Source organism: Oryctolagus cuniculus, chromosome 6, assembly GCF_051225735.1.
Source record: "Oryctolagus cuniculus isolate XC-2025 breed Fujian yellow rabbit chromosome 6, ASM5122573v1, whole genome shotgun sequence".
NCBI classification, from domain to species: domain Eukaryota; kingdom Metazoa; phylum Chordata; class Mammalia; order Lagomorpha; family Leporidae; genus Oryctolagus; species Oryctolagus cuniculus.
Window position 1 is genome coordinate 46,026,477 of NC_142872.1, and position 24,662 is coordinate 46,051,138.

The 24,662-nt window shown below is 36.4% G+C and overlaps 1 protein-coding gene and 1 non-coding gene across 4 annotated transcripts in view; one reads left to right on the forward strand and one right to left on the reverse strand.

Annotated features, from left to right (window-relative positions):
- Window positions 1–24,662, reverse strand: part of CLINT1 (clathrin interactor 1) — a 70,005-nt gene that overhangs the window by 19,417 nt on the left and 25,926 nt on the right. For 2 of the 3 annotated variants that reach the window (XM_008255333.5, XM_008255332.5), the window contains exons 2-8: window positions 13,160–13,264; window positions 12,502–12,598; window positions 10,921–11,029; window positions 9,836–10,000; window positions 7,025–7,202; window positions 2,962–3,208; window positions 1–67 (exon numbers count right to left, since the gene is read on the reverse strand). In XM_008255333.5, coding sequence (XP_008253555.1) covers window positions 1–67; window positions 2,962–3,208; window positions 7,025–7,202; window positions 9,836–10,000; window positions 10,921–11,029; window positions 12,502–12,598; window positions 13,160–13,264 — 968 coding nt within the window. Of the gene's footprint in view, window positions 68–2,961; window positions 3,209–7,024; window positions 7,203–9,835; window positions 10,001–10,920; window positions 11,030–12,501; window positions 12,599–13,159; window positions 13,265–18,376; window positions 18,396–24,662 lie in introns of those variants that run through there. The other variant, XM_089334984.1, reaches the window with a different exon arrangement.
- Window positions 6,613–6,720, forward strand: LOC127490847 (U6 spliceosomal RNA). Its single transcript, XR_007919240.2, has one exon. It is a non-coding gene; the product is annotated as a U6 spliceosomal RNA (small nuclear RNA).

Genomic DNA, 24,662 nt, shown 5'->3' on the forward strand with positions numbered 1-24,662 from the left:
CTGACTGGCTGGAGCCATCAAATAGATCAACAAGGTCACCAGATGACTTGCTGCTAGGCACTGATGTCTGAAAACAAACAGGTAAGAAGCTTAGAAAAATAAATTTCTACTTTTCCTAAAATTATTTTACCTTTTTTTTTTTGAGAGGCAGAGGGCAAGCAAAAGAACTCTCAACCACTGGTTCACTTCCCAAATGCCCAAAACAGCTGGGTGGCTGAAGCTAGGAGCCACAAACTCAATCCCAAATCTGAAGTGGCTGGTGGGAACCCAACCACTTCACCTTCTGCCTCACAGGATCTGCACTGAGTAAGAAGCCAGAGCTGGGGATAAAAACCAGGTACTCTGAAGTGGGTTCTCTGTGTCCTAACTGATGTCTTAATCACTAAGTCCCAAGCTCTACCTTTCATTTACAATTTAGACAAAAATACCTGTAATTAATTCAATGAAAAATGGATACTAATTGTGATGCAGTAAAACTTTTTAAGTAATTCCAGTTTCAGTAATGCCAAAGTTCCCAACATTAATAATCTTTTCCCTAAGTCATTTATTTTCTTATTGCACTTCACTCAGGAAAAGATACCTCCCAGACTTCACCCAAATCTTAATGCTATACATTAGAATCACTGAAAAAAAAAAAAAAAAAAAAAAAAAAAAAAAAAAAAAAAACACCGCCCTAACCCATCACAACACAGTGAACTGCCCAAGGTAGAACCTTGGCTTATAAAGTCTTGTAAAGCTCCCTAGAACATTCCAAGGATCCAGATCCACTGGATTAGAGGTCAAAAACTTGTGCAATACTCATTTATGTACCACACAAGCTAGAGCAATTCTATGCTGTTGGATCTAATTATCTCACATTTAATTTTCAAACTAAACTGTGGGGACTGGACCTACATTATCATCTTTGTTTTTTGCATAATGCTAAGCACTCTGATATCTATGTTCTCCAGGTCCAATACATACATGTTAGATTAGCAGTGAACTGCTAGCCAGCAGGGAAACATTAAGTTCCTAGGCATTTTATTTGTGCTCTAAAGATAAACATACTACATTATGGTTCAAAAACCCTTGAATTTTCAAGAGATCTGATGATGTTGGGTAGTTCTCCAAGAACTTCAAGCCTTCCAAACACTTTTTTGTAACAAAACAAAAATAAAAAGCTTACACTACAAATATGAAGCATTTATGGCAGAGTGATATTCAGGTTATATTATAAATTAATATTTGAAATCCTTCAATAACAGAATAGGTGTTTGGCCTAGTAGTTAGAATGCCAATTAAGAAACTTAGGTCTTAGAGTATATAGTCGGCACCGGGGCTCACTAGGCTAATCCTCTGCCTGCGGCGCCGGCACACCGGGTTCTAGTCCAGGTTGGGGCGCCGATTCTGTCCCGGTTGCTCCTCTTCCAGTCTAGCTCTTTGCTGTGGCCCAGGAATGCAGTGGAGGATGGCCCAGGTCCTTGGGCCTTGCACCCACATGGGAGACCAGGAGAAAGCACCTGGCTCCTGGCTTCAGATCAGCACAGTGCGCTGGCTGCAACGCTCCGGCCCTAGCGGCCACTTGAGGGGTGAACCAACGGAAAAAGGAAGACCTTTCCCTCTGTCTCTCTCTCTCTAACTCTGCCTGTCAAAAAGCTTTCATTATATTACAGTATCTGTTTTTTTTTTGTTTTTTTTTTTTTTTTAAATCTGACTCTGGATCCTGACTCAATCTTCCTGCTTATGGAGACCCTAAGAGGCAGTGGTGACATCTCAAGTGACTGGATTCCTGCCACCCATGTGGGAGACCTTGTGTTTCCGGCTCCCAGCTTTGGCTCCTAGCCTGGGGCAGTTGCGCACATATGGGGAGTAAACCAACTGATAGGAGATCTCTGTCTCTTAAATAAAAAAAAGAAATCCTTTAGTATTGAAATATCACACTGTATTCCATAAATATTTATGTCTATAAATAACAAAAATTAAAACCCTTTAAGTTGTAACTTGATTTACTGTTAAAAAATTATAGTTTGGATGACTTTCCTCATGCAACCTTAAAGAGTTGTCTATGCCACTGTGTACTTAGGTGTTAAATATGGCTATTTATCAGATCCTATACAACTATCAGTAAGTTAACTACACAGGATGGGGATTCTTAAGACTACAAAAAAAAAAAAAAGGCACTATTTTTCTTTAACTACAACTAAAGCTGAGTTATAATTCAAAATTAAAAAGATAACGACATGGGTAAAATTTGGCAAAAGGTTGTTGACACTAAATAGGCCTAACTTTTATCTTTAGAGGCACCTACAATGTGCAGGATACATTACAACAGTGTATTTCCCACCTTTTCTCTACTTCTACGGAAAAGATTGAAGTTGAGCAAACAGTTGTGGGGGGAAAGTGACAAACAGTTGTGGGGGGCAAAGTGACAAAAACAACAATTCTGTCTTCCAGGCAAATCTCCCTATTTGGCAGATTTCTGTCCAAATGACTAGCGCAGGGCCAACTTCTTGGGAGGTGGATTTCCTTTCTATGGCGAATAAAAACAAATGAAGGCAGGAGGCAGTGTTTCTGATACTGACTAGGATGCAAGTAAGCAAGGCGTCATCAACATGTTAGAAGAGATCATTTCCTTGATACACTTCTATCTTTTTAGGCCCTCTTTTGTCATTTTACAAAACTGCCAGTCTGTTTTCCTCGGTGAGTCTAGTTGTGTTTCGTGATAACTAGAATGGAAACAGATGCACAATGTTCTGATTCACAACTTAGCCCAAATGAACCAAAAGTGTCATTTCTACTTCCATAAAAAATAGATAATCATTCAGCAACTGGACACACTTCTTAGTATTAATGACTCTAATACATGCCTCCAATTAATACAATTGCCAGAAACGCCCAAGTCTACTAATGCAGGACTTCTACGAGTAGTTTATAGAGAGAAAATCATGTGTAATGCATAAATTCCTGCTGGAAGATTCTCACCTTAACTGAAGACTGAGGTGTGTGGGTGGAAGCATTCTGATCTGGACTTGCTTTGTCCCCGGTGTAATGTGCTGCTGCTCCAAGATCAATGGTTTTGGAAGGGTTTGCAGTGCGCTTGTGTCTAGTTGTGGTGGTCTCTGTGGCCTGTGTGATATGGATATGCTTTGTCGTCACTGTTTCCTCTTCATCTTTGAATTCACCTTTGGGAGATCTCCCTCTTCGGGCTTTCTTTTCCTCATCGCTGTCACTAAAAGATATTAAAAATGAAGCAAAATAAGACGACTTGGGATTATTTTAAAATGGAGTCCTCAGTGAGTTGAGTGAAAGAATTTCAGATGCAGTAACTCCAATATTCTACACTTTGACTATCTGACAGGGATCAACATAATGTTATTTAAGCTGTCTGAATAATGATATGTGTGTATTGGGGAGGGGGAATAGAAAGCCACAGAATTCCCTAGGTAAGTCTCAAACACTGCTATAAGAAAAATTGAAATACTCAGTTTTTTGTTTCTTATAGTTTTGAGGTTAACTTAAAAACATAATAGCGTTGTTCTATCAGAATTAACTGGTAAGACCTCAGTAATTCACACAGCTATATTTCATGACCATTTTTCTTGAAATACAATGTGTGCAAATGGCTATAATCTCATTTTATAACATACTTTTATTTTCAACTCTCATTAATTCAATATAACAAGACACAAGTTCAATAGATGCATTTGAAATATCCTGTTTGGATTCAAATGACTAAACTTTCATCTGTCAATGTAGGAAGAAAAATATGAGAGAATGTACTTCACAAATATGAACTGTATTTGACTACAGTATCAAACTTTTAACATATTTTGGAAACTGCTTTTTTAAATTGCCTTTTAAATAATTCCCCCTCAGGCACATTCAAAAAAAATTTTTTTAAAGAAGGCAAAAGGAAAAAACAATCTAAAGAGTAAAAAAAAGGCTTTTCAGCTGCTACAAAAGAAAATGTCAGCACTAGTCTGTCCTACAGTAACAAGGTATTGGGGTTTTTTTCTGATATAACCTGGGGAAAAGAGGGAGAGGAAAAAACCTGAAGTATGTTCTATTACCTATATTAATTACTTAATTGCAGAGCAGGTAGTTTAATTTACAAATATCTTAGAATAAAATGCTGAAAATCTCTTTTAAACTATGACTATTAATGATACAATATAATTCAGACTAAACTAAAGCAATTTCTACTTAAATATAAGCCAATTTGGAATTGTATAAATCAAGGGTAAAAAACAATGGCATCCCCCACACACAGAACAAAAGGATTACACAGATTTTATAAATGAGCATTTTGAGGAACCCACATATTCTGATAAGTGACCAAAAGACCATAATTTTTTAATAAAGAATGACAAAGATTCCTACCATCAATAATGTAAGTAAAACAGTTATTTCTTACCCTTTCAGAATCTAATTTTATTTTAGTACAAGATAATTTCTTTACAAATTGAAAATCTCAGTATGACTACCAAACACTGAAGCAGATGCTTCATAAAAGATCAATGTTCTAGAATTCCTGAATCTAATAATGAGCTAGTAAAGTCTGAAATTCCTGTTAACATGTCAAAGAAGTCACATGTAGCTTCTTCTAGAAATCTAGTCTTCTCTCATAAAAACTCCAAGATGCAAAATATCTAGTGATAAATGTTACTTATCTTCTATCTACTCTTTTTAACTTGAATACTCCACACGGAAGACTCAGGAATGCTAGCATATCTGTGTTATGAGTATAGAGTGTAGAATAAAATATAATGGCAGAAAAAAGGAAGACAAAAAGACAAGGGAGACAAAGCAAGACAAAATTGAGGGTAGAGGGTAAAGGAAAGAAAATAGCAATACAAGTATATAGACAGTTAGATCTCTAATCAGCCTTCTGATTTCATACTTCTTCAGGAAATATCAGAATATACAGCCATTATGTTTTCTAAACCAAGTCAAAAGTTTATACACACAAGCCAAAATAACATTAATGTTGGAAAAATTGCACAGATTATTTCAAGTAGGCACTGTTTCCCCAAGTTTAGTATTTGTAACTACCGTGTATATACTCTCCTAGTATAAAAGAGCCAGGCTAGAGATGGAGTTATAAAATATACATACTGAGTACTAAAAATAAATTCTAGCTCTTCAAAGTGTACAATCCAGAAATAATCTTGAAAAAGTGGCATTCCAGGGATTTAATAAATATGGAAACACAGTAAGAGTAGATAATACAAATATTTCAGACCCTGTTTCAAAATTAGATTACATTTTTATTTGCACTTCTTTAAAAAAAGTTAAAAAAAATTTTTTTTAATTAATTAATTATTATTATTTTTAGAGTCTGAGAGGCAGAGACAAAAAGGGAAAGTTCTCATTAGTGCTAGGAGTCAGAAATTGAATCTTGGTCTCAAACATGGATGCGAGGACCCCAAATCCCTTGAGACCCTCCCATCCAGAGTCTGCATGAGCAGGAAGCTGGAATCAGGTATCAAACTCGGTACTCTGACATGGTCTTCAGATTGCATTTTAACCATGCCAAAGGTCCACCTCTATACTTCTTTTTAATGACTCCTAAATCCAAATTACTAAGGTATGTGCTAGGTAGGAAAAAATAGATGGTATTTAATAAGAACTCAACTGAAGGCTTGGTTTTTACTTTAGGCAAGTCCAGTTAGTCTTATTGGGTCTTAGGTTTTACTTCTAAAAAATACAGGCAAAATTCTTGCTCTAAGCTATTTAATACAGATATTACCATGCATAATTGTTATAGATGTTGTAAAACTTAAAAATTAAGTGCTACATATGTTGCCCTTTAAATTGACAAAAAAATTAGCTTATAGCTGCATTGGTAGTTAAGAACAAAAAAAGAATGTTATAAAGTTCCAAGTACTGTTCTATGTAAAACTAAACACAAATGTTCTACCAGCAGAAATACTGTTTATGAAACAGTTTAGTCTATATTCTAAAACTTCTGCTTTGAAAATTCATTTGGGGGCTGATGTTGTGGTTGTGGCGTACTGGGTAAAACTGCTGTCAGTGAAGCTGGCATTCCATAAGGACGCAGGTTCTTGTTCTGGCTGCTCCACTTCTGATCCAGCTCTCTGCTAATGGCCTGCAAAAAGTAGAGGAAGATGGCCCAAGTACTCGGGCCCCTGTCACCCACATGAGAGAAATGGAAGAAGTTCCTAGCTTCCAGCTTTGGCCTGGCCAAGCCCCAGCCAAGGTGGCCATCTAGGGAATGAAGCAGCAGATGGAAGTGCTGTAATTCTCTCAAATAAATAAATCAATCTTAAAAAATAAATAAAATTCATTGGGATTGTTTTTCTGGTAATACTGGCACAGAATCATAATGAAATATTATAGAGAGAGTTAAATTCCAAATTCTTTAACCATTTTGTTTAAACATAATATATAAATTTCATTATTCCTTATCAACACTGAGATACCTGGATCATCTGCTGTGCAAATGCAAAGTAATACATAAAACTTTTTAATGTGGAAAAATTTCTAAAGAAGCTTGAATAAAAATATATATGGCATATGATCAACTTAGAAACAAACCAACAGACAACACAGAAGATGTGTCAATGCTAATTATAACAATGTTTGACTTAGCATCTTAAAAGCAGCTGCACAGTGCTTGCTTTGGCAATCCACGTATTAAAACTGGAAATATACATGGAAGATTAGTATGGCCCTTAAGCGAGGACAACCTTGCAAATTCATGAATTGTTTCGTATTTTTGCAAAAGGACATTGTTATCGCAATGAACTATTCTATGTGGTACTGTTATGGTAGTCGTTATGCATCTAACAGGAACCACAGAACTCTATAGTAGAAACTGTAATGGTAGGAGGAAGTATATAGCAATTCTGTAGGTATTTCATGTACTATTTTTCTGTAAACCTAAGACTCCTTTTAAAAAAAAAAGGCTATTAGACAAAAAAGTTGAGCTTCAGACAATGTTAATATCCCAAACAAAACAAACGAAAAACATAGCTGCATAAAGCACCCATTCTAAGAGACCCAGAAGATAAAGTGTTAATACCTGCATCTCTCTGGAGAGTCTTCTCTATCTTTCCTCCGGAACTTGCTGATGGTGTCATCAATTGTGCTTCCAATTTTATCACTCAGTTCACCTAATTTATCACTGAATGGAAAAGCACTCTTGTTTTTATCCCACTCCTCATCCCATTTTGATTTGGGCTCAGGATCATACCTTTCACCTATATAAAGCATTAAAAAAAGAAACAACTCTAAGGATATTAAATTCAAAAGGTGTCTATAGTCTTTATTTCTGAAGCTTTTCCTCATAATAAAATTGTTTTAAAAAGAAAACAGAAAGCTCCCACAGTGCTGAATCAACACAATTACAGTGAGGCACAGCATGTAATGCCAGTCATTAAGTGGTAGGAATGCAGATCCAAAAGCTTTTGTTTATGAAAACTTAAAACAACCTGAATGTGCAGCACGGCATTCATAAAGTTCATAAAGGAGGTTGAAAGACTAGTAGAAAACACAAAACCAACACAAATACATAAGCAAAAGAGAAATGGCAATCTTTTCATTTTTACCAAACTCACTTAACTGCATATTTTATTCTTGTCTTTTAACAGCTTTTTAATTTTTAAAAAAGTATTGCACAGCAACAGTGTTTGAAAAAAATACAAACTAAACAAATTGCTTCTGAATACTATCTATCCCGATATACTGAAAAGACTCAGTAGTGGTCATTCTTTAGTATCGAACTAGAAAAATAATTCAATGGATTTCAGGTCACAGAAGAACAGTCTAGAATTACTGTAAAAAGGAAAGAATATTCTAAAGCTTATATGCAAAAATTATGGAGTATGTTCAAGCAGTTCAGAACAATGATAACCTATTCAAAGATCAACTTGGAATATATGACGAGATTGGTGAAAACTCAAGAGCTTGTGTATGAATTTGGGAACACAGAGAATATAGTATGGCACAGAACAAAATGCCTAAAATGTCAAGATTTGCTATCCTTAACCTTAGAGACCTAAAGGAAAGATAGGAATTACGGACACAAAATGAAACCCTTCCATTTCCATGTCCAAACTCAACTTCAGAAACAAGAAATCACATGAGCCATTGAAATTAAAAAGTTGAAAATTAAGGCCAGCTAGAATAAAAGATAAAGGGCAATGAGAAACAAAATAATCAAAAAGTAACTAACGGAGCTTTTGAGTTTTTGACAACAAGCTCTGGGAGCATACACATTCTTTGAAGATTGAACAAAAACCATTTTGTTGAAATGCCTAATAAAACTGCAAGGCTAAAATTTTTCTGCAAAAGTGAGAGGATTCTAAAATATATTTACTAAATCTGAAGTGACCACTTGACAATATGGTTTTCCAGACAGAATTTAAACCATAATGGTTTTCCAAAAATATTTTTCCAACAATGTGTACATCTCAAAGATAATGTGATGAGCCAGAAATTGAAATAAAACAAACTTATAAGAGAAATTAAAGTAGATGAAAACCAAATTGATTACAGTGGTGGACATGACATTAAGTGAGTGCTAAAGATGTTGGTAAGATCATTTAATGACAAAATGGAAGCACATAAAGTAGCTAAAGCTGATTACCTAAGTCTCAAAAATATTAATAACAGCACAGAATGTGATGAAAACAAGATGCTCAATTCTACCTCTAAGATAGATGCCACAATTAGCTGTGAACCTGAACTTAATTTTTTAAATACTATGCCACTAAAAAGACAAACAGTAAGTAACACAATGAAACTAGCTGCACATAGCAATTTCTACTCAAAAACATGCTAAAAGGCTATAGCTACTTTGAAAAAGCTGAAGAAAATACCTGGGTAAATAAACCAAAAACATCTTAAAACTAATAAAACTTTCAAAACATATTTATGTGTTTTAAGAGAAATCTTCCAGCCCAATTCAAAAATTCACTTTTACATGACATAAAAAATAGAATTTTTCTGCTGTTAAAAAGATCCATAAAATTAATTAAACGCAGGATTTTATAGGTAATGACAAACTAATAGAAGATTTTTATGTTGCTCCACTGAAAGTGCTACAAGATCCCACTGTAATCCAAACTTAAAACTTATACATGGAGCTGGTGAGCCCCAAGCATCTGGCATGTTTGCAAGGAGACAAAGTGGCCAGGGGATAGATACTCAGAGTTCACAGGAAAAAGTCCAAAGGAGCAGGCTGTGTAAAAGTTCATTATTTTGTGTATCCATTCTGAGCACCAAGTGCCGAGTTTCCAGGAAACTGTATCATTACATTAAAAAATAAACATGACATATGAACATTCTAGTTATTCTTAAGAGTGTGAGGAATGGGCAACAAAGCAATAGGTGCAGATGAAAACTAACAATATCATCAGTCATCTTTCTTCCATGTTATATTGTTATGCATTGCTTAATTAAGTGAAGAGAGAATACAGGCAGACTTACAGGATGTTATTTTTGGCCTGAAATAGAGATACATTGGTTTTGAATTAGAAAGGCTGATTTCTTAATCAAACTATATTTTTATACTTGAAACAGTGAATTAAGAGAAATTTTTCTTCTTTTTTAAGGCACCCTAAGAGGGAAGGGTACATTTGTTTTGTTGTCAGTGTGCCAACTCAAACTTTGCAGTCATTTAAGCTAACCAATGATGGTTAAAATCGTATTCTTGAACCTAAAAACCTATAAGGTCCATTTGCTAGGAAACAAATTAAGTATTACACATATTTTATTACTATATGTATTCATGAAAACAAAAAGCAGATGATCTTTTGTATTTCAATGATTCTTAAAATACACCCAAGAAACCAAGTTGATGCTTAGGTGCCAGCCTATCTTTGATACTCACTGTATCTGAATCCTCCAACACTGTCAGAGGAAACACCAACATATTTGTCTTTGTTCTTCTTTGCTTTCTTTCGCTCTTCACGAAGCCTGTCGTCATCCTGTGCAAATTCAACCAATTCCTTTACCTTCTGGCGAATATTTATACCTTGATCCTTGCCATGCTCATCTGAGAGAATGGTAGGGGAGAAAGAAAACTTTCAGAATTCACTTAATATGTATCAAACTCAAATCTTTAAAATAAAAACAAAAATTCCAACACAAGAAATCAATTTCAATATTTAAAAAGATAATGAAAACAGGTAGATTGTGCTATATGATTTTGTCATATCCTTTTCAGAAAACTCTAAGTTCTGAAATATAATTCTGGCTTAAGGACTATAGCTAATAGTCTATATAAGGTCAATTAAAGATACACCAAAAAGGATCAATGATGACTATATGAAACAGACATATCATTAATGGCATTTATTTTTCTACTGTATTTTAATAGGAAAAATCAAAACAAGAACCACTTTAAAACTGCAAGGCATCCTTATGCCTTGGATTCCCAAATATAAGTTTGGGAATGCTAATTACTAGTATTTAATGTAGCTGGAAAGGTTACTTTTTAAAGTACTTTCAACAGGGTATGCTACAAAATGAAATGTACTTCATTTTCTAGCCTCTTTCACATTCAAAACACACTCTGGCCTTGCTGCCTTTGCACAGTAAATATTATTTGGTGGGAGGGAAAAAAAAAACTCAGCTTCAAACAGATGTGTGTGTTTTGGAGCTCTAACCTTTTCTTCCCATATGATTAAAGCTATTCCTTTATGGACACCACAGGGGACCAGTCTCCAGTGCATATTTTAATATAAACCCGAACACTCATGTTGTGTTGGTTCTGTTGTTATTAGCCAGTCTTTTCTGCAAGTTCTTGTCTTCACTAATTAATACTCTAGGGCCCCACGTCTTGGATTCTGCACTCGTCACACAACCAGCAACAGTCACATTCTAATTAGAGCAGAGAAGCTTCTAAGCTAGTTCAGGTGACTGACAACTCCAACTACTGTTTTAATTTGCTTATAAGGTTTTTCTATTGCTCACCTACAAAGTGGTAATTTTCCAGGGATCGCAAATCATAAATGTGTTCTCTGGCACTTGTAACAACACGCTCTGATCCATTCCTTATGAGGTAAGCTAGGAGCAGCAATGACTGTAAAAATACAAGGCACCAACTAGTTTAATGAAATAAATTCTAGTAGAGCTTTGGAAAATGTTAAAAAAAAAAAAGAGAGAGATTTCAACATTAGCAAATAACTAATCTTGGTGGTGGGAGTTCTTTACCTTATATTAGACTTTAAATATTTATAGTCTAGAACATATATTATCAACTTCAAGTTTCTCTTATATCAAGCATAGTAAATAACTATAAACTGTCCTCTGGATACTATATATCAGAGGAGTTTTAAAAAAATAAATTAGTCTGATGTTCAAAAAAATGTGAACATATTATGTAAATAAACAATAAGGTCTTAGGAAACTGGCTGTTTTTACTTTTTAACTGGACATTATGCAACTATACAAAGTTACAAGCAGTAGAAGTATTATTTGGTAATACCACAGTATTTTCTCCAGATAAATTTAATTTTGATGTTAATGAGGCTTTTGTTTCAAAAGATGCTGCCAACAAATAAAAGAAAAAAACCCAATACCTTGAAAATTTTGTTGCAATGTGAATTTAAAATGATCACTAACAGGTACAGGGTTTTCTTTGGGGGTAATGAAAATGAAAATGTCTTGGAATTAGATAGCAGTGACTCTTGCACAAACTGAATACATTGAAAACTACCAACTTGTGCACTGAATGGAACTTTGCTTGGAACAAATCTCACTTGACTATATTTAGATATGACCATCTAGTTAGATTGGTAAAATTGAGGGGTACAAAACCTCATCGTATCAGTTATTTAAAAAGTCATTTACTCAAGAAATGAAATCGCATCTACCACACAAGCAGACAGAAAGACATGGAATATTTTCAGAAACAAACAATATAAAAACACACAAAATTAAAGCACAGATTTTCAATCCTGAAAGCTAGAAATGTTACTTTCAAAGTTCCAAATATGAATGTTATATGTCATTTTGGAAAACACCAAAAAACATACTCTGAGTAGCAAGAAAATACGGTGGGGCTGAAAGAATAGATGACTGCTATTTTATAATTCTAATGAAAGGAATCTGATAAACAGTACACATTCACAAATTTAAAATATTAGAATTTCAAGTCTGATACGTTTTATAATTTCTGAACTGACACATTTTGAGTTGCAGAACTCTATAATACTATTATAAATTGAGCAAAGTTTTATGGAAAGTCAAATCATATTAAACTGCAGTTTTCATCTTAGCCGTTCATATACTACACATGTATACTAACTATTTGATAGGCACAATTTTTGGTAGGAAAAATTTTAACAGATTAAAACAAGAATACTCAAATTTACAAGTATGATTCATATTAACTTTAAACATTTTACACTAAGAGTAACTGCTTACCCCAACTAATAGGCTAAACAAATTATACATCTACTTTTGTTTTAAGATCACTTATATATGTACATCTTAAGTTTTAAGGTTTTGCTTTCAACATGTCAAGTTACTGAGAAAGGCTTACATCCATACCTTATAAACTCTTCTCCAATTCTTTTTGTTGTCTTTTAACATTCGTGACCAAAGCATGTTCATAAGTTCTGGAAATTGTTCATACATAAAAGTTGCCCTGAAAAAACACAATTTTCTTTAAGCTTGCAATATATTAATTTTGACAGTAGATGGCAGACTTGTTCTAAGTTATTGGGTATCCCTCAAAGAGCTTTAAAAAAATTAGTATGCTTTGTAACAAAAAATACACTTTCAGATACACTTTCTTGAAAATGTTTACCCTGCGTTTTCTTTAAAATGTATCTCCCACATTTGTAAGCCTTGCTAATACCATACCTTGGAAGCTCTTCATTCGAACAGGGGTTTAGTTGTTACATATCAGTGAAAACATTCTGGTAATTTTACTTTAAAACATCTTATATGCACCCAACAAAATTTTACATAGGAAGTTACTGTTAAGTCTCTAATCTTGAAAAAGGAAAACTGGTTTTTTTGTTGTTGTTGTTTAAAGCTAATAGTTAAGGGGAATGGACCCTGCATAAAACTTTCTACATAATCTGAATGATTATGCTACATTTATATCTGGCAGCTAAAGAGTTTAAAACTGAAAGCAAATTTCTCATTTCTGTGAAAAGATACTTTGATTCTTTCTGCACTGCTGAGTCAAATTATCACTTACTTGGCAATCTCTCCCATGAGTTGCCCAGAAGGTCCCCAAGGATCATCATTCGTTGCTTCTCGAACCTTAGACTCGATCTCTGAATAATTCATAACCACATTGGTGCTGCACAGAAAAAAAAAATATACGCACATACGCACAAAGATTAGCATCAAAACTGAGAAACACATGAAAACTTAATAATGACACTACTGGGTGTCCTAATGAGCTACCTCTACAGGGTGGGAGAGAAAACATCTTTTGTACACAAGCTACCCCAAGGACACTATATAACACATTTAAGTTATCTTTAAGAAGATTTTACTATTCCATTAGCCTCCAAGAATACAGATGAGAGACTACATTAGATCTGGCACTAGTCCAGTGAAAAATAGCTTGGGGTCAAATTAAAAGGGAACTGTATATGCTAGACTCTATTATAAAACTAAGTTGTCAGTTCTCTGACCAGAACTGGTTTACATGTAGGATTATGTATCCAGCTTCCAGCAATTCTGTACATTAAGCAAAATTGTGTAACAGCTGAACATTATCATGTAAAAAAAAAGACTACTGAATCAAGTTAATCTACAGTTTATTAGGACCTAGATAAACACTTAATTGTAATCCCCTGGTCTCTTTTCACTTATTATATAGTATACAGTTTACATATCATTATATAGTCACTAGAAGTTAAACTGTTATTGTTACATAATATTCCATTCCGAGCTTGCATGATACATGCAAATTTTCCTTAAGATTTCAGCAATGCTAAAAGAACATGGACTTTAAGAGGAGAAAGATCTAACTTTAATAAAACACTTACTTTTTGATCTTTGGCAAAATTATTTTTATTATCTTAATCTCTGCTTCTTCCAAAGTAAAGTGGGGATAAATAAGAATACTACCTCAAAAGACAGCACATCAAATAGTGCTTAGTGCAGTGCCCCATAAACGTCACCTGTAACTGTTATAGTAAACATCTAATAGAACATAAAAATACTAAATAGTATGCTAGCAAGAAAAATTAGTTTTTTAAGGAATATCTTAAATTAAGACATGAGATAGCAAAACTTTTGGTTAAAACAATTCCTCAATCATATATGAACTATAAGAATTCAAAGAATAAATAATGTGAAAATGTGACATACTACAGTATTCATTTGACATCGAAAGCTCTGATTGTTACTTAAGAATTGTTATAACAGATGCCTGTGAATGTGGTAATTCAAATTTCCTACTTAAAAAGCGTTAGGGATAGTGAAAATTCAGAATTTGATAACTATTGCATATCCCATACTCTTGCTACATGGCTTTTGAGTCATCAAAAAGTTGTGTTTTTTAAACACAAAAGTTTGGTAGAAATTAGTGTTCAAATATCTTAACTATAAAGAAATATAAATTTTACTGAACACATTTCAATTTTTTTACTTTTATGACGAGATGAAGATTTGAGTACAATTTTAAAAAAACTAATATGCATATAAATGTGATTTGCCAAATCAGTGAATAAATTTGGCTTCTAGATTTATATTCAGAATACCATTCTATTAAGAAAGAAATGTGAACGCTTAGTATTTTCTTTTTGATAAATTGAATACAAATTAATTCCCAGGAACTAAATGAATGCATAATCTTCCAAAATTTAAGACTCTTAATGAATACATTTTTATAAAAAATCTAGTAATGATTTTACTGACAATTGTATGTATAAATGCAGAATAACTTTCTCTCTAATTTTATCAACACGAAGCAAGAAACAAAACCAAGAAGACAATAACAGATCTGCAATTTAAGACGCCACAAAACGATGGATTTCAGAATGCTTTTGTTTATTCTGGTGGCTGAAGAATGTGTGGTTTATGCAGTTAGAAGGTGTCAAAATGCAGCAGTGAAAATGAACAACAGCAATTAGGATTATAATTCACCCAAGCATTTCATTACCAAGAATGCACTTGAAATCTCCCTGCATTGTTTAATTTGCTGGAGAACAAGATGAAAGGAGTTAATCTCCAATCCATGTACATGAAATATTTTTACCAGAGCCTTCATAAATGCTGTAGCTTTCAGAACACTACTTCCCTTGTTCAAGCTACAAAGGCCCATGGGTCAAATGAGAAAAGTCCTGTTTCTGTAACCCTTCACAAGAGTCTTAACTGAAGGTTTGTATGTTTGAGTGACGTTTATTTAGAGAGGTGGCAAAAAGCCAATAATTTAAGAATCTCCTTATTCTCCTGGTTAAAAAACACTGGGATCCATTAGAACATACAATATAAAGTATATCTACAGAAGGATATGACAACCATAATGAAAAAAAAAATAACAGAATACTTCTATGATGTGAATCAGCCTCTATTTTAAAGCTGTCTTCCAATGAAAACTGTTGTTTTCAGAAGCTGGAAATAACTTTTTCAAGAGATCTATTGGCACAAAGAATTCCAAAACAAAGTATTTTTAAACTTCACTCAATTCAAAAGCAAATGTAAACTGAAACAAAATAGCACTACACTGGATAGTTTGGCCTTATTTCAGGTCATTTAAAAATAACTGTGCTTAAAAAGGTAGAAATGCTATTTTGTATCCTTTCTTTCTCATGTTTTCTACTGCCCATAATTCTGGTGATATTTTCCAAGAGAAAGCAATCCCCTCTCCCTGCAAAAGAAAAGGAAACAAACAAAAACTTATGTACAGACGTGAAAGGAAAAGATTGCTAGTTTAATTCTCCAAAACTTTCTATGACTGACAAAATATCTTACAAAACGCTATTTCAGACACTAGAGGGGGCACTTACGGTTTTTAAGACACACACAAAAAATCCAGACAAAAGAGTTCTGCCAACTAAATTATCAAAAAAATCCCAGTAAGTTTCATACAACTTGGACTAACAGTATAGTCAGACAAGTGGCATGTGGCTTAAAAATTCCAGAGATCAAATCTTAAAGAATTATTTCTTTATAATCAGTTTGAAAAGAACAAGCAACCACTATTATGACTTTCATTGAAGGTCAAGTTTTGGATACAGGCTTTTCTACTTGCATTTTCATTCATGTAATTATTATAAAACTTTAAACAATAAAAAAAATGAAGAGTAGGTTTCCCTGTCCTCATTAATAGATAATGATGAAAATAGTATTAATTAACAATTAACAGTATACTGGGCTGTATCCCAATATAACAGGCAACAATACCCAAACTTAACAGACTCCAATGTTAGGTGAAAGAGAGAGAAGGCAAAAAGCAGGGAATGAGAAAAGAATGAAGAATGCAACATGACAACTCTAACGCTGGCTGCTTTCTTTCTAATGAATGCTGTACTCTACAAAAAAATAAAATGAAAAGAGAGGAAAAATATACAGCAACTCCTTGTACAAGAGTTAAAGGATAAATACAGTTAGGCTTAATTCCAAATCCATTCTCTATTACGTTAAAATGACTAAAAATCAGATAATCAGTATTATTCTCTGACCTAAATGAAAAGGCTTACCACTTAATATACAAAATGTTCTCAATTACTCAAACTATATTTTCTATGGTTTCAGCAAATGTTAAATACAAACCATAGAACCAAACAGGAAGTCAATGCTCTCCCTTTTTATGCATGTACACTTAAAAGCAAGGTAAATAAAAATAGCAGTTTGGAGAAAGGCTAAAATTAGAGACATAAAAATCTGAGGCTCCTTTAACCCATCCTTTCAAAAAAGAGTAACCTTCTTACTTAAAACCCATGCAGCCTATTCCAGCGCAATGATATGATATGTATGATGGATGCTCACGTGCATAGTACTTAAGACTTCAAGTATTAATACAGGATTAAACTGGATTATGCATCTTCTGTTTTCCTCTTTGCTTTTCAAGAAGGAACACTAAAATTCTAAAGGATGAAACATGAAATTTTATACTTTCTAAAATAATCAATCAAGAAACCTGCATTGAAATACTATTTCATGTTTTAGCTATCTCAGAAACAAAAGTAAGATCAGATAACAGTAGCTTCTTGACAGGTTTTGGGGGAAGAAGGGAGCTGCATAGTCCTTTTTAAATCTTTTACGATAATTTTGGATACTTAAAGATCAGGTTTGTTAACATAATTGGGTACTTAAAATATTTTTTTTAAAGAATTTGTTTGAAAGGCAGAGTTAGAGAGAGGCAGAGGCAGAAAGAGAGACCAAGACCGAGAGAGAGAGAGAGAGAGACAGAGACAGAGAGAGAAAGCGAGGTCTTCCATCTGCTGGTTCACTCCCCAGATGGCCACAATCGCCAGAGCCAGGCCCATCCAAAGCCAGGAGCCAAGAGGCTCTTCCTGGTCTCCCATGTGGGTGCAGGGGCCAAATCATCTTCCAGTGCTTTCCCAGGCTATAGCAGAGAGCTGGATCAGAAGAGGAGCCGCCAGGTCTCAAATTGGTGCCCATATGAGATGCCAGCATTGCAGGTGGCGACTTTACCCACTTCACCACAGCACTGGCTCTCAGGTACTTAAAATATTTTAAAAACATTGTAACAACAAAAAATCCACCTAAGTCTAAACTCAAGCTGCCTGACATTAAAACTACAGAAAATGCTTAAAAACATCACTCCTGACTGTTCTTTCCCCACATTATATAAGACCACAGAAATGAACCCCCAAATGATATAACTATTTTTGAAATACTGATTGTTTTAAGTAGTATGAAAATTAAGGACTATAGACTTTTTTTTTGACAGGCAGAGTTAGACAGAGATAGAGAGAGAGAGAGACAGAGAGAAAGGTCTTCCTTCCTTTGGTTCACCCAAATGGCTGCTACGGCCGGTGCTGCGCCGATCCGAAGCCAGGAGCCAGGTGCTTCTCCTGGTCTCCCATGCGTGTGCAGGGCCCAAGCACTTGGGCCATCCTCCACTGCCCTCCCGGGCCACAGCAGAGAGCTGGACTGGAAGAGGAGCAACCGGGACAGAATCCAGCACCCCAACCGGGACTAGAACCCGGGGTGCGGGTGCTGCAGGTGGAGGATTAGCCTAGTGAGCCGCGGCACCGGCCAGGACTATAGACTTTTGACAACAATTCTATTGCCAAATTCTTTGTTTCATTCTCATTGAAGCTGGCATTCAATTTCAGTAATAGTTAAGTCTGGTATTATCATGAGGGTGGAGAACTGAACTGTATAATTTTAATGATTTGATGATTTCCTACTATTGAACACTGTTGATTAATGACTTAAAAGCTTGTAATCTTAATTCAAATTTTTACACTTTATTTATACTACTTACAGATAAACTAGAAAGATAAATTCCATAATGTTTCTCTAAAAATACTTTTCACTTGTCGCTCCCCGTCTTCGTGGAGGAACGACACAGGACCCTGCGCTGTTCTTTCGTCTGCTCGGCCCTCCCCGGGTTTGCTGCTGGTTCTTCCCGGGTTGGCTACTATCCCTTCCACCTCCGTGGAAGGGCGGTTCCCCCTGCCACATTCCCCACTTCCGCGGGGGAGCGGCACACCGCCGGCCGGCTCTCTCGGGGGCTGCACAGGTGTTCCCCTTAGATATTCCTCGTGCATGCTGTCTCTCTCCTCCTTTACAGTCCTTCCACCAATCCCAACTCTGCTACCCACACGCCGAGCACGCCGCTCTCCTCCAATCAGGAGCAGGTCCTGCAGCTTGTCAAGTTGGTGAGAGGCAGCTGGGTAGAAGCTGTTGCCTCCTCTCCCAGCGCCATATTGTGGGAGAGCAGATGCATAGAATAAGTCTTAATTCCAGTAACTTAGTCTAGTCCGAGTTGCTCCCCACAACTTTTTATAGAGGAAGGTAGAGGAGAGAAGCAAATAGAACAATTTCCTGCAATTAAAACAAAAACAGGGGCTGGTACTGTGGCAAAGAGGGTAAAGCCGCCACCTATAGTGCCGGCATTCCATATGGACGCCAGTTCGAGTCCTGGCGGCTGCTCTTCCAATCCAGCTCTTTGCTATGGCCTGGGAAAGCAGTACAAGATGGCCCAAGTCCTTGGGCCCCTGCACCTGCAGGGGAGACCCATAAGAAGCTCCAGGCTCCTGGCTTCTGATCGGCGCAGCTCCAGCAGCTGCAGCCAATTGGGGAGTGAACCAGGGGATGGAAGACCTCTCTCTCTCTCTCTCTTTCTGCCTCTCCTTCTGTATGTAACTCCGATTTTTGAATAAATTAATTAATTAAAAGAAAGAAAGAAAAAAAGCAGTACTAACAAACTCCTAACATTTTTGAAACTCTAAGGTATCCTCAAAATTACAAACATGGAAATCTTTGCAGACTCCTGAAATCTCCCATAATCAACTGAAAGTTAAAGTATCCTGTGCATATTGAATTTTCCTCACCACAGATAATCAATACTTAAAGTCACCAAAATTTTATTTCTCAAGTAACATTTTTACATGGAAACACATGTCTCATAAATTTACTGACCCTACATAGATTTGACTGTGTGATCAATCTGAGCTTATTGCCAAATCGATGCATTCTTAAATATATGCAGAACATTTATTTTCTGTCCATATGCTGTCATTTCCTTAGACTGTGTCACACTATTGGCATTAGAGGTTACCTTTCTTTGAGTAATCCACAAAGAATCAAATTGTTACCACTGCCCCTAAGAGAACAAAGTTGAGCTGTGAGGTGGATGCCAGTGACTGAGTAAGGGAACCCATTCCTGCACAGGTGGTTCAGATGTGGATCACAACAAAATTTTTTCCTGTTTAAAAAAAAAAAAAAAAACCTCCCAAATCTTTTTTTTTTTTTTTTTTTCAAGATTTACTTTATTCATTTGAAAGAGAGAGTTACAGAGAGAGAGGTCTTCCATCTGCTGGTTCATTCCCCAGATGGCTGCAATGATCTGAAGTCAGGAGCCAGGAGCCCCTTCCAGGTCTACCACGTGGGTGCAGGGGTCCAAGGACTTAGGCCATCTTCCACTGCTTTCTTAGGCCATAGCAGAAAGCTGTATCGGAAGAGGAGCAGCCGGGACTAGAACTGGCACCCATATGGGATGCCAGTGCTTCAAGCCAGGGCTTTAACCCACTGTGCCACAGCGCTAGTCCCTCCCAAGTCTGTTTTATAAAGTCAAAACTTTGAAAAAAATCTATCAACAAATTACTGTATTTTTAGAAAGGTTAGTTCATAAGCAAAATAATGCAGAAGAACTCTGAGGAGCCAATAATGTGAGCAGTGGGTTAGGCCACATCAGCATTCCCAGTGGGAGAGTTGGTTTGTGCCTAGCGGCTCTGCTTGAGATCCACCTTCCTGCTAAGGGTCCCTGTCACCCATGTGAAAGACTTAGTTGGAATTCCTGGCTCGTGGCCCAGCCCTGGCCATTGTGGCTATTTGGGGAGTGAACCAGTAGATGGAAGAAACATCTTTCAATCTCAATTTCAATGTCACTCTCTGCCTTCCAAATATATAAACAAACAAATAAAAAGAGAAAGAAACCTGAGAGCCTTTCCTTTTTAATTTAAGCATGCTTCTTGCACATTTGTGAGCATTTCCCAATAGATAATGGATTTATACCATGTTTACTCTTCTGATGTCTAAAAATACCTATTACAGATCATCAGTATTACAAATAGCCTTAAAAATGTTCAAGCTTAAAAACCAGAATTCTAAATTTCTGTAATTCTAAATTGCACATGGAAGAAATATGTGGCCCCTTGCTTATAAAAGAGTCTACTTAACAATCCAGCAAAATTTCCAGTAATAATTATCACTTTGGATGGATTGAAACTAACCAGAGGCCGGCGCCGTGGCTCACTAGGCTAATCATCCGCCTTGCGGCGCTGGCACACCGGGTTCTAGTCCCGGTCGGGGCGCCGGATTCTGTCCCGGTTGCCCCTCTTCCAGGCCAGCTCTCTGCTGTGGCCCGGGAGTACAGTGAAGGATGGCCCAAGTCCTTGGGCCCTGCACCCGCATGGGAGACCAGGAGAAGCACCTGGCTCCTGCCTTCGGATCAGCGCGGTGCGCCGGCCGAGTGCACCAGCCGTGGCGGCCATCAGAGGGTGAACCAACGGCAAAGGAAGACCTTTCTCTCTGTCTCTCTCTCTCACTGTCCACTCTGCCTGTCAAAAAAAAAAAAAAAAACAACCAGAATCACATCTAAAATTTATGAGATTTCTAACAACTGACATATCTGTTATTTAAGTTCAAGTCTCAAGATACACCTAGCACAATAAATCTTAAGACTTAAAAAAAAAAAAACAGTTCAGAGAATCATTACTTTATGGCTTACATAGAATTCAAGATCAGAAAGCACTAAATTAAATGAATAATCATTAAAGAAGTCAATAATACAAATTTAGTTTCAAATGGCCAACAGTGCACCAGAATAGAATGCATATATAAATTATCATTGAAAAGACGTAATTTATTATAAAGGCAGGGACTAAAATAACTCATTTTATAAAAAAGGTCATTAAATGTTTATAGTCCAGCATAAAGTCTCTTGGGAAACACTAAAAACCATATATAATTATTTTAATACTTCAAAAAAAATAGGCATCAATCCAAAAACAAAACAAAACAAAAATGTGCAACCAGAATGGTAGTGGGATTTCTGCTCTTTAAAGCCTGTCATTTAATTCTCTAAAGGTACCAACCTCTTGATAGCTATTAAGCACGACTTGAACTGGCAATTTTTCAAGGAAATACTTTAGTAATTTATGTAACAGATGTGCAAGGAAAACTACATGACTGAGATAAGCCAAGAAAAACATCCTGATGTCCACAACTAAATTATGACCTGTGGGAGGAAGAAACTATAAAACTATTTCCCTTTTTCTTACAACTTCAGTGGTTAGCAATACCAAATAAAATAGCCCGTCTGATAGCAGCCCATTTTCAGACATTAAAATGCTCCTTGACTTCAGGAACTGTTCCAAAACACAAGGCCACACTAAGGGAAAACATTGCACATTCAACTACTTCCATAAACTGCTTCATTTTTTATGAAAACAAAGTAATGTGTGTTTTAATTGATCAATAATTTATTAGTAATTATTAGGGCCTTAATCTTTCTTTTTTTAATATTTAGTTACTTAAAAGGCAGAATTAGAGAGAAGAGAGCTCTTCTATCCGCTGGTTCACTCCCCAAATGGTCCCAATGGCTGGAGCTGGGCCAATCCGAAGCCAGGAGCTTCTTCGGGTCTCCCATGTGAGTACAGGGGCCCAATCCAAATATCTGGGCCATCATCCACTGCCTTCCAAGGTACATTAGCAGGGAGCTGGATCAGAAGTGGAGCAGCCATGCCTTGAGCTGATGTCCATATGTAATGCTGGTAGCTTTAGCCACTACACCACATGTACAGCTCCTAGGTCCTTAATCTTGTTTCTAGCATACACTAATTCTGGTCCCTAAATAAAACAATCACTGTGTGCCTCAGTTTGCTCATATGAAAGATCTCTATGTACTACAGACCGAAATGAAATGGTATGTATGAAATATTTAGCACATAGTTTCCCATTATTATTTGTTTCAAGTTGAAGGCATTCAACCTAACCACAGCCCCTTATAAGAAGATTGGCATAATGCTTGTTACTGATCCACATCTCATTGTCACAGAACTTGACAGTTACAGCAACTATCCACCAAACTGACCCAGTACAGACAGTGAAATTAAAATTTCAGAGAAAGAACTATATACAGCAAGGTAGAAATGCCTCTATAACTTAAGAAATGACCAAAGAGCTGAAAATGAGTATCACCAAAAACAGCACAAGAATCTTTTAATATAAGCCTTATCACAGAACAGTTGCTATCTTCACTCTTAACAGAGGTTAGACTTTGAAGTTTACTCTCCTTAAAACCTGGTGCCAGGCCGGCGCCGCGGCTCACTAGGCTAATCCTCCGCCTTGTGGCGCCGGCACACCAGGTTCTAGTCCCGGTTGGGGCGCCGGATTCTGTCCCGGTTGCCCCTCTTCCAGGCAAGCTCTCTGCTGTGGCCAGGGAGTGCAGTGGAGGATGGCCCAAGTGCTTGGGCCCTGCACCCGCATGGGAGACCAGGAGAAGTACCTGGCTCCTGCCATCGGATCAGCGCGGTGTGCCGGCCGCAGCGCGCAGGCCGTGGCGGCCATTGGAGGGTGAACCAACGGCAAAAGGAAGACCTTTCTCTCTCTCTCTCTGTCCACTCTGCCTGTCAAAAACAAACAAACAAACAAAAAAACACCTGGTGCCTAACTTTAAGTTAGGATTTTATTTTATATTAAGTGGTAATTTCTCCTTTAACAACAATCTAACACCATCTGATAAAATAAGCATTAAGTCTCTAACATTTCTGGACTCCCTCAAATAATTCATTCATATTAACTACATATCCCTTAGCAAAATACACCAAAAACAAAGACTTTAACTTGTGAAAATAAGATGGAAATTACCTAGCATTAAGTTTATATTTAGAAGTTAGGAATGTCAAATGTAGCAGAACTCTGAGCTTTCAATATGCCAAATATAAAGTTCATAAAATTTAGTTGATGAGGTATCTGAATGAACAAAGTATTTTAGAAGAGCCACTGTTAGTCTGTTTCTGTATTGTGTTTCTTCTGCAAAAATACAAACCATGATACCAGGAAATGTGTGGATGCTCACTATGTTTTGATGTTTTATGTGGAAACCTTTCTACTCCCATTCTAGCACAGGTGCTGCTGTCACTGGGATCTGGGCAGCAGACGGCAGGCTTACAGAAAAGCTACTTCAACTTTTTTGTTAAATCCCATGATGCTAAGGACTTATTTTCCAGATAGGCACTGTGGCAGTGTAAAATTGGTAGAAGGGGTGTTTTAAGGCTGGTAAAAAGGAAGAGTAAGTTGTATGGTTAAGGAAAGTAGGCTGAAAAGCAGCTTCTGAAATGTGGCAGCAACAGTATCTGAATGCCATGGTAATAGATCAAGCAGAGATAACTGCTACTAGAAAATCCCTTTCCTTTCATGGCCACAGAATATCACCTTCCACAAGAAATTGATGAACATGAACACTGACTGCTCCATAAAAACACAAGTGCATGTGGACAAAGTCTGGAAAGACCAAAAAACCCACATGAGAACAACTGTGTTAGAGTGGACAGAATGTAAGGGTGTCAAGGTGCTCTCTGTCCCTTGGCTATGTGCAGTACATGGCTGCTTGAACAGACTATTCCCTATGCCAATTCTAACTCCAAACTTTCTATTTCCAGTCTGGTTTTTTTTTTTTTTTTTTTTACCATGTTTCTCTAATTCTCAAGATTTTCATTTTCTTTTAAAACAGTAGTCTAAATGGTGTTTTGTGAAAAATACTCTGTCTGGGAGAAATAATTGATGCTCTGTAAGAAAGGAGTTCCACCGGGAGGTTTGGGAAATGTTAAACAAAGGCAACTTTATTACTGCATGATTTCTCAGAGACTTCACTGTTCTAATGTTGCATTTTGAGTTTCTAAGAGGGAACTAGATTAAACATTTCTAAAACTTGAGACAACCCATCTTTTTCCAGCTTAAGTGTCTTAAGAAAGTTGCTTTGGTGTATTCTATTCCTTTAAAAGTCCTTTTCTTGAAACTTCCAAATGTATCTGTCCACTTCC